Source organism: Malus domestica, chromosome 16 (genome assembly GCF_042453785.1).
Source record: "Malus domestica chromosome 16, GDT2T_hap1".
Taxonomy (NCBI): Eukaryota; Viridiplantae; Streptophyta; class Magnoliopsida; order Rosales; family Rosaceae; genus Malus; species Malus domestica.
This window is the reverse complement of record NC_091676.1, coordinates 29,284,862-29,295,940: the sequence shown is the minus strand read 5'-3', so window position 1 is coordinate 29,295,940 and position 11,079 is coordinate 29,284,862. Positions and strand designations below refer to the sequence as shown.

The 11,079-nt window shown below is 40.2% G+C and overlaps 1 protein-coding gene across 1 annotated transcript; it reads right to left on the bottom strand.

Annotated features, from left to right (window-relative positions):
• Positions 1–211: 211 nt before the first annotated feature.
• On the bottom strand, positions 212–8,439 carry LOC139192928 (uncharacterized). The gene is made up of 2 exons (XM_070815844.1): positions 7,540–8,439; positions 212–6,321 (listed from the first exon to the last, which is right to left on the bottom strand). The coding sequence occupies exon 2, from the start codon at positions 6,309–6,311 to the stop codon at positions 819–821; it is 5,493 nt and encodes a 1,830-aa protein (XP_070671945.1). The 5' UTR covers positions 6,312–6,321; positions 7,540–8,439; the 3' UTR covers positions 212–818.
• Positions 8,440–11,079: the final 2,640 nt, after the last annotated feature.

The following is an 11,079-nucleotide window of genomic DNA, read 5'->3' as shown; positions in this document are numbered from 1 at the left end:
AATGAAATGGGTATGAATTCTAATATTTGGATCTATAATGATGATACGCCTTCTAAGTAGCAACCAAGCAAAGAATGATGAGATCATGCAACGACTTTAGAAACCAACAATTCCACAGATTTTAACTCTCCAAATAAACGTTTAGGCTCAAGTCTCACAAGGTTGTAGCGTTAGTTTGAGTTACTTCCTTCAAGCATGTTACAAAAACTGATTTTTTTTTTCTTTGTGATTATATGTGAATTCGTAAACAACAACGATGACCAAGCATAAACAAAAGAGCATATCAAACTTCCATCCATGTTTGTAACTTTCTTTAACGGTCATGCAATTAAAAACCAAATCCTCATCATTGTGTTGGAAGGTACTCTAAGACACAAACACACAAAAACAACTTTTAAAAATGACTCTTTTTGGGTTTTTTCAAAACTTTTTCTATTTTGTTCTTGAATTTTCGGATTTTCTGGTAAAGCCACATAAAAACACATCAAAACTTTCTAAAAACACTTAAAAACAATGAAAAACAACCTTTGAAATGTTAGGTGATAAAATCCTACGAATTTGACACAAAAATACTTTGTTTACCCCCCCACACTTAAACCAAACATTGTCCTCAATGTTTCAAACATAGACTCACAAAAACAAGCAAATAACACAACTAGCAAACATGACAAATATGGCAAAGTAAAAGCAATAAAGAGTAGGGTTTAGAAACGCAAATCTGATTATAATGCCGGAGCCGCCTAGGTCCTCTTTATTTGCATGGGTTGCCTCCCAAGAAGCGCTTGCTTTAACGTCTTCCAGCCGGACGATTCTTCCAATCAAGCTTGAATAGGGCCCACGGGTTGGAGATTGACTTCCTCCACGGTCTCCTCCTCAAAAGGTGTGAAATATGGCTTCAAACGATGTCCATTGACTTTGAACTCTTGTTGCGTCTTCAAACTTTGAATTTGAACTGCACCATGCGGAAAAACATTAGTAACAATAAAAGGTCCAATCCACTTAGAACGCAACTTACCTGGAAATAACCGAAGGCGAGAATTGAAAAGTAGCACTTTCTGCCCGATAGAGAACGTCTTGCTCCGAATCATCCTGTCATGGAAGGCCTTCGTTTTCTCCTTGTAAATACAAGAGTTCTCGTAAGCTTCATTCCTAACTTCCTCAAGCTCATTCAATTGAAGTTTCCTATGAAGACCTGCGGCATCAATGTCCATATTAAAGGTTTTGATGGCCCAATGTGCTTTATGCTCCAATTCAACCGGAAGATGGCATGGTTTCCCATAAATGAGCCGAAATGGGGACATTCCAATTGGTGTTTTGTAGGCCGTGCGATACGCCCACAATGCATCATTCAAGCGCAAGCTCCAATCTTTCCGGTTTGGCCCTACGGTCTTCTCCAAAATCTGCTTGATTTCTCTATTGGACACCTCCGCTTGTCCACTTGTTTGAGGATGATAAGGTGTTGCCACCTTATGCGTGACACCATATTTCTTGAGTAGCGCTTCAATGGTGCGATTGCAGAAATGAGAGCCCCCATCACTTATAAGTACCCGCGGCATTCCGAACCTTGCAAAAATGTTAGTCTTAACAAAATCTGCAACCACTTTAGAATCATTAGTACGGGTGGCTCTTGCTTCCACCCATTTCGAAACATAATCAACCGCAAGTAGAATATAAACAAAACCATGAGATGAAGGAAAGGGACCCATGAAATCTATGCCCCACACATCAAAAATTTCAACATTAAAGATGGGACTTTGCGGCATTTGGTCTTTTGGTCCTATACTTCCAGTTCGTTGACAACGATCACATGCCATGCAAATAGTTCTAGCATCCTTAAAGATAGTAGGCCAATAAAAACCACATTCAAGTACTTTACGTGCAGTCCTTTGAGTGCCAAAGTGACCTCCGCATGCATAAGTGTGACAAAAGTTTAAAATAGATTGAAATTCAGAATCATGCACACACCTACGAATGATTTGATCAGAGCAATATTTCCATAAATACGGATCATCCCACACATAATTTCGTGCATCATACTTAAGTTTATCACGTTGGTTTTTATTGAACTCACTTGGGATGACTTTAGATGCTAAATAATTAACTAAATCCGCATACCATGGCATACTAACCTCAATGGACATCAATTGCTCGTCCGGGAATGTCTCTGGGATCGGCACAACCTCTTCTTCATGCACCAAACGGCTCAAGTGGTCAGCCACAACGTTCTCACTTCCTTTCTTGTCTCGGATTTCGATATCGAACTCTTGGAGAAGAAGCATCCATCGAATAAGCCTTGGTTTAGCCTCCTTCTTTGTGAGCAAGTACTTCAACGCTGCATGATCAGTGTAAATTATGACTTTAGTACCAAGTAAATACGAACGAAACTTATCTAAAGCAAAAACAACGGCGAGAAGTTCTTTTTCCGTTGTGGAATAGTTCAACTGAGCATCGTTCAAGGTCCGAGAGGCATAATAGATGACGTGTGGCTGTTTGTCCTTCCTTTGTCCCAAAACAGCGCCTAGAGCATAATCAGATGCATCGCACATAAGCTCGAAGGGAATGCTCCAATCTGGTGGCCGAATGATGGGGGCCGAAGTTAGCATCTCTTTGAGGTGCTTGAATGCCTTTTCACACTCCTCGTTGAAATCGAAGGTCACATCCTTTTGGAGAAGTCGGCATAGGGGTGTGGAAATCTTCGAAAAATCCTTGATGAATCGCCTATAGAATCCTGCATGGCCCAAAAAAGAACGAACCTCTCTAATCGAAGTTGGAGAGGGTAAGTAGCGTACAAGATCTATTTTTGATTTATCAACTTCAATTCCCCTTTCAGAAACGATATGCCCTAAAACGATGCCTTGTTTTACCATAAAGTGACACTTTTCCCAATTTAAAACAAGGTTCGTTTCAACGCATCGTTTTAAGATTAATGTGAGATTTTCCAAGCACCCATCAAACGAATCGCCAAAGACACTAAAATCATCCATGAATACTTCAATAATCTTCTCAATGAAATCGGAAAAGATACTTACCATACATCGTTGGAACGTGGCCGGTGCATTGCATAATCCGAATGGCATGCGTCGGTAAGCAAAAGTACCAAATGGGCATGTGAAGGTGGTCTTTTCTTGGTCGTCCGGAGCTATGACAATTTGATTGTATCCCGAATAACCGTCAAGAAAACAATAAAAAGAATGACCGGCTAACCTTTCTAACATTTGATCGATGAATGGTAGTGGAAAATGATCCTTCCTTGTGGTGTTGTTGAGCTTCCTATAGTCAATGCACACTCTCCAACCTGTTTGAATACGGGTTGGCACAAGCTCATCCTCGGCATTCTTCACCACAGTAACTCCGGACTTCTTCGGGACAACTTGAACCGGTGAGACCCAACGGCTATCCGAAATTGGATAAATCACTCCACAATCGAGAAGCTTTATAATCTCCTTTTTCACGACTTCCATCATCGGAGGGTTGAGCCGGCGTTGAGCCTCTCGAGTTGGTTTAGCCCCCTCCTCTAGAAATATGCGATGCATGCATGTTGTAGGGCTAATTCCCTTAATATCGGCCAATGTCCATCCAATGGCTGTTTTATGCTCCTTCAACACCCGAATCAACTTTTCTTCCTCTAATGCCGTGAGTGATGAAGAGACAATGACGGGCAACGTCTCTTCATCTCCCAAGAATACATACTTTAAATGATCCGGCAACGGTTTAAGCTCAAGAACGGGGGCCTGAATCACAGAAGGTAACAACGTATTAGTGGAAACGGGAATTGGAATTGGGTTAGAAGGCTTACCACGATGTTGGGGACATGATTCCAAGGCCGCCACAAGCTCGGCATGCTCCTCCTTAGGTACGGCCAGATTGGGCTTCATGCCAAGTCCTTGTGCAATCGTCGTTTCAAGGGGATCGTCTTCCAACATATCAAGATAATCCTGCGCCAGTTCATCCAATATATCAATAGAAAAGCAAGAATGATCATCTTTAGGAAATTTCATAGCTTCAGAAATGTTAAAGTTAATAATCTCCCCATCAAATTCCATTGTCAACGTCCCTTTGAAAACATCGATCTTGGTGCGTGCTGTTTTCATGAAAGGCCTCCCAAGTAGAATCGGCAATGGGGTGACATTTGGTGAGTCCTCCATCTCTAAGACATAGAAATCCGCTGGAAATATCAAGTTATCCACCTGCACCAACACATCTTCCAAAACTCCTTTCGGATATGCATTAGAACGATCGGCTAATTGAATTATAACACCATCGTTTTTAAGTTCTCCTAAGTTCATGGATGCATATATTGAGTATGGCATGACGTTAATTGAAGCTCCTAAATCTAACATAGCATGTTCAAATTTAGTATTGCCTATAACGCATGGAATTGTAAAACTTCCCGGATCTTTGCATTTAGGGGGTAGTTTTCTTTGCAAAACAGCGGAAACATTCTCACTTACCTGGACCACCTCTTTGTTCGAAATTCTCCTTCTTGTTATGCATAGTTCCTTCAAAAACTTGGCGTATCTAGGTACTTGCTTAATTGCGTCAAGAAGAGGTATATTGACTTGCACTTTCCGAAATGTCTCCAAAATGTCTTTCTCGTTCTCCTCCTTCTTGGATTGCTTCAACCTGCCAGGAAAAGGCACGTTTAGTGGAATAGAACTAGGAGAAGTTGGAATTGAACTTACCTTGGCCGAATTATATGGATTGGAAGTGCAAGATGGCTGCGGCAAAGGTGGTTCCTCCTTTGTCGTGGGTTTTGCTTGTGTGTCTTCCTCAAACTGCAACTTTTCATCCTCTTCATGACTTGCTTTGGATGCTTGGGGTTCAGTTCCAACTTGTTTGCCACTCCTCAATGTAATTGCTTTGGCGGTTTCGAATCCCCCTTTTGGATTTGCAACGGTTGAACTAGGGAGTCTTCCTTGGTCTCGAAACTGTCCCATAAACTCGGCAATTTGCCCCACTTGCTTCTCCAATTCGTCCACTTTCTTGTCCCTATTCTGCATGCCCTGCGCCATAGAAGTTAGTAAATTAAAAATTTGATCATTATCAATAGAAGAACCTGATTTTTGGGCGGGTTGTGCTTGGGTTTGATTTGGTGCAAACGACTTTTGATAGAAACCCGGGGGTTGTTGCCTAAACGTGCTTTGTTGTTGGCCTTGTTGGGGTTCTCGCCATTTGAAATTCGGATGATCACGCCAACCGGGATTGTAGGTGTTAGAAAAGGGATCATTCCTTTGTTGGTATTGTTGCCCAAAGCCCACGGCATTGAGGGTCTCCCACCCTCCATTCTCAATCAATTGTGGGCACTTGTCCGTAGGATGTCCTTGCATGGAACACACGCCACACGCACTTACATTTTGAACTTTTGGCCCTTCCACAACCTGAGAAAGCAAAGTAGTAAGGTTAGCCATTTGATTTTGAAGTTCGGTTATGGCACTTACCTCATTCACTTGGTGTTGCCGTGGGGTGCCTCTTTGTCCAACACCTTCGTATTGTTGAGCGTTCAACGCTCGATTGGCAATCAAAGTCTTTGCTGCCGTGGGGGTCTTGTCCACCAAGGCTCCTCCCGCCGAAGCATCTAGCATTTGTCGTTCGATTGGTAGAAGTCCCTCGTAGAAGTATTGTAGAAGAAGCTCCTCCTTCATTTGATGCTGTGGACAAGAAGCAACAAGAGATTTAAAACGTTCATAATATGTAGGAAAAGACTCACCTTCTTCTTGTTGAATTCCACTTATCCTTTTTCGTAGGAGGATGACTCGAGAAGTTGGGAAAAACTTCTCCAAGAAAGCTCGTTTCATGCTCTCCCAAGATGTGACCGTTCCGGGAGCTAATTCATACAACCAATCTTTCGCCTTTTCCATGAGAGAAAAGGGAAAAGCCTTCATCTTCAATATACTCCCGTCGACATTGATTGGAGTCATGCTTGAACACACTACCTCGAATTCTTTCAAGTGCTTGTTAGGATCCTCCATGGACAACCCATGGTACTTCGGAATATGGTGGAGCAAACTCGACTTTAACTCAAATTCTTCGGTCTTTCCTTGGGCAGCCGCCGGATATTGAATACATAGAGGTGCGGCATTGTCCAATCCCGAAGCCGAGAGCTCCTTGATTGTACGATTGTCTTGTGCCATGACTGTCTCAACTTCACCCACTTGAGCCGTGGGTTCCTCTTCCTCAATCTCAACTTCGGCTTCCGAATTTGAACTTGATTCACTAGGTTCTGGATTCTTCCTCTTTCGTCTCAACTCTCGTTCAAAATCGTCGTCAAAGTCCAAGATGTGTTCACGAACCGGATGAGAGCTCCGAGTCATAAACTAGTACCTAAAAACAAGAAACAAAAACAAAGTAAAAATCTGGACTCAATTAAAACAAATTGAAATAAAACAATCCAAGGGATTAGCAACTTTGCTAATCCCCGGCAACGGCGCCAAAATTTGATGTGAAAATTATGTTGACACTCAAATTAACCCTCTTTTTATCAATTGTAGCAAAGTATGTAAGTAGGGATCGTTCTAAACCGGGGATTAGGAGGGATTGCAAAATCACTTGAAAACTGACTCAAATACGTAAAAACAAGTTTAAAACACTAAACTAGACTCAAAGAATGCAAAACTAAACTTTAAAACACCAAAACAAACCAAAAGACTCAAAATAGCCCAAAAACACTCAAAACTGCCTTAAAACCACAATCTGGGCAGTTTTGAACACTAGACACAAACTTGGACGAAAATTGGTTTTAACTTGACCTAAGACACTTAAAAACACAAACTAAAGTGATGTCTAACTATTATGACTCAACTAAGAAAAGGGGGATTGATTTTGGACGAATTTAACTTTGAAAACAGAAACTTTGAAAACAAACTTTGACAAAAACGTTTTGATGAAAATTAAGATGGTGAAAGGCTAGTTAGAAGGTTCCTTCTCCACACATGAAACATATGCATACGACTCGATTTCCAATTACTTTTTCAATAAACCATGAATGACAATGCCCCAAATTAACTAGATTGACCAATTAATTCTCAGATTTCCCTAGATTCATTGAATTGAATGGGATACGCATTACAACCAAATTATTCTTATCAAGGACCCTAACTATGGAATACGCATGATAGAGACACATATCAAAGATCATTAAGTTCAATGGAAATCATAAGCATTGACGAGGCATTCATAACTATGGGATACGCATGTTACTCTTGCCTAGGATTTACTTAACACAATCGTGACTAGCGACTTTTACTACTTATGAATATAAGTTAATAACGATTAGGTGAAATTCCCTTATACTCTAGCATCAAATTAATGCATGCGAACTAAGTATGCATCCTTAATTAACACACAAGAACAAGTTATCAATCAAATAGATAAGTAAACCACATTCACGATTCATGAAATCATAATTGGAAGAAATCAAGTCATATAAAACATATGATCATGGCTTTGAATTCCCTTCTAACTATAAAGAAATTAGTTCCTCATGTTCGCAAATAAACAAAGATAAATAAATTTAAACATTGAAACAAAGATAGAAAACACCTAGAAACGCTCCGACAATCCAACGTCTTGAATGGCATACACGGCTCCAAGTTGTCTTCCTTCTTCTCCTTGCAAACTCACGGCACAATGAGGGATGATTGGTGAATGGTGTAGTGAAAATCTGGTAGAGGGTGGTGAATGAATAGGTGCGGCAATGGGTTGTATATATAGGCTGAAAATTCACATTCCTAGGTAGCAAAGGACAAGGTTTTAAAGGCCTAAATTGCATAGGATAATAACATCCAATCCTATAAGGAAAACAAGTCAAAAACCCAAAGGGATTGGGAGATAATGTGCAGCAGAAAGAGTGTGAAATGATAAGGCTTCTAGAAACCAAAATCCTAAAGGAAATAAGGTAGAAAATTCGGCACAAAGTTAGGGTTCTAGAAGGATAATACAAGGCAGATTTTTAGGGGTTTCTAGAAAGGTTCTAGGCGCCCTTTTGTGTAGGATAAGGTTAGGTCTTCTAGAAATCCCATTTTAAGCATCCTAATCTAGTTAGAAACCCCCCTAATTGGCTGAAATGTGGATAGTTTAGGATAAGGATAAGATAGGATAGGATGAGGTTTATTTGAATAAGATAAGCTAAGATAAGGTTATGGATGAGGTTTTGGATAAGATACCTTATCTTGAGCTGATTCTTTGGCTTTAATTCTTCTTCTTCATGTAGGAAACCTTGCTTGAGTAGGAAACTTCATACATCTAGGAATCCATCTTCAATTAGGACTCCTATATTGATTAGGAATCCTTCATTCATTTAGGAATCCTTCATTCAAGCCATTTCCTTCTTCAACTAGGTAACTTTGTATCTTCAATTCTTCAACTTTGAAACGCCTTCTTAGCTTCACCAATTCCTCAAATTCGTCCATCCCTTGTGCTTCATGTGCATGAACTCCATTTTAGCCCAATTTTGCTCCCAAATGCTCCAAATTGCATCCTTTTGCTCACTTTGTATCTAAAACCTGAAAACACATGAAAATAGCTTAAAAGACTAACTTAACTAAGAAAACACAACATAAATGCATAAGAACTAACTAACTAAGGCGCATAAATATGCTCCTATCACAAGGCTCAATGGGGTTAACTTAAACATAAAAGGATATGGGATACATGGCAATTTGGCTTTGGTGGTGGTAACTACACAACTTCATCTTGAATATGTGTTATGCAAATCAATAACATGCTTTGAATGAAATGGGCATGAGTTCTAGCATTTGGAACTAAATGATGAAACGCCTTCTAAGTAGTAACCAAGCAAAGAATAATGAGATCATGCAACGACTTAGAAAACAATAATGCACAGATTTTAACCCTCCAAATAAACGTTTAGGCTCAAGTCTCACAAGGTTGTAGCGTTTGTTTGAGTTCCTTCCTTCAAGCATGTTACAAAAACTAATTTTTATCCTTTGTGATTGCATGTGAATTCATAAGCTATAATCACAACCAAGCATAAGCAAAGAGTAATTCTAACTTTCATCATGTTAATAACTTTCTTTAACAGCCATGCAATTACAAACCGAATCCTCATCATTGTGTTGGAAGGTACCCTAGACACAAACACACAAAAACGACTCAAAACACTCTTTTTAGGCTTTTCAAAACACTTTTTTTCAAATTTTTATGTGATTTTCGGAGTTTTATGTCAACACACACTAAAACACACCAAAACTGCTTAAAAACACTTAAAAACAGCAAGGAACAAGTCTCTAAGTAATGGGTGGTACAATCCCACGAATTTGCATCAAAAATACTTAGTTACCCCCCCCCACACTTAAATCAAACATTGTCCTCAATGTTTCAAGCATAAAATCACACCAAATAAAAGGAAACACACAAACAGCAAGTAAACAAATAAACTGGCAGATTATAAACAACAACAAAGCGAAGGGTTTTAGGAACGCAAATCTGGAATTGGAGTGATTCCTAGGGCTTCCTTTGTTGTACGCATGGGTTGCCCCCCAAGTAGCGCTTTCTTTAACGTCTTGCAACCAGACGATACTTATCTTTAACCTCCCCTAGGTCCCATAGCATGGAATTGATCCTTGAATGGAAGGTGATACTTGAAGTGATCCGGCAATGGTTTAAATTCGAGAGTGGGTGCCTGAATCATTAACAACATGTAAGTATAAAACGTAATGGAAATTGGAGAAGGTGACTTACTTGCTTTGTCCGACAAGAACTTAATGACAAACACCACTTCTTTGAAAGTTTCAGGGACTTTGAATTTGGCCAGATTTACTACGATGGTTGTGATTTGTCCCGTGTCATCAAATTCAACTTCTTTGGGGATGGTTGTCTCAAGTACATGCTCTTTGATGAATTCTAGATACTCCCCAGCCACTTTCTTCTCTTGAATCCTTCTTCTTGGTGTACAATTCTCTTCAGGGATTTCAACACAATCTGGAACTTGTTTTGGTGTACCAAGAATTGGGATATCACTTTGCACCTTGGGAAGGGCTTCCACGATGTCTTTTTCACTCTCTTCTTCCTTGGGAATAAAAAACCTACGAGGAAAAGGGACATTTGGTGGAATGGGGTAAGAAAGAATTGAATTTGGAACCAACTTACCTGAGTTGGACGTCATAGGGACTCTAGGAGGCTGCGACAAGGGTTGTTCTACCCTTGCCATGGGTGTGTCTTCTTCCTCCTCCTCAATTAGTAGATGTTCGTCCTCCTCTTGGCTTTGTTTGGACGCCCTTGGTTCAGCGCCGACCTCCATGACACTTCCCAAAGTGATGGCTTTAGTAATTTCAAAATCTTCCATTGAATTTACAATGTTTGCGTTGGAGAATTCACTTTGTTCTTGAATTTGTGCCATGAACTCCACAATCTGCCCAACGTCCTTCTCTAATTCATCCATCTTGTTGGCTTGATTTTCTGCTTCATGTGTCAAAGAGGTGAGTAATTGAACAATTTGGTCATTATCCATTGACGTACCTGAATTCGTTTGGGAAGATTGTGGTGGTGCATATGGCCACTGATAGAACTCCTCAGATGGCTGCGAGCATTCTTCTTGTTGTGAGCCCTGCGTCAAAGAGGTTAGTACATCAAGAATTTCATCATAACTCATGGGCATACTTGAATTCGATTGGATTTGTTGTGGGGGAGGTGGTGGTGGCTGCATAGGCGTGGTGTAAAACTCCTCATATGGCTGCCAATATGAATCTTGTTGAGCCTCCTTGGCTTGATTTTGTGAGCCCTGCACCAAAGAATTTAATTTGTTAAGAATTTGATTATAATCTATTGACGAACCTGAGTTTGATTGAGCATAGTGCATAGGTCTTGAATAGAACTCCTCATATGACTGCCAATATCCTTCGTGTTGAGCTTGTTGAGATTCCCACCACATAGAAGTTGAATGATCACTCCAATCTCTTTGTGGACATTGATTGGTTTGATATCCTTGCCCATAAGACGCACCAAATGTAGGGACACTTTGCATTGTGGTCCTTTCGGCATACTGCGACAATTGAGAAGTAAGATTTGCCAATTGAGCTTGAATGCTAGCAAAATCCATGTCCTACTTCTCTAGTACCTAAA

Bases quoted from the DNA above. Each gene is read 5' to 3' on its own strand.
- LOC139192928 (XM_070815844.1), bottom strand. From the start codon at position 6,311: ATGACTCGGAGCTCTCATCCGGTTCGTGAACACATCTTGGACTTTGAC.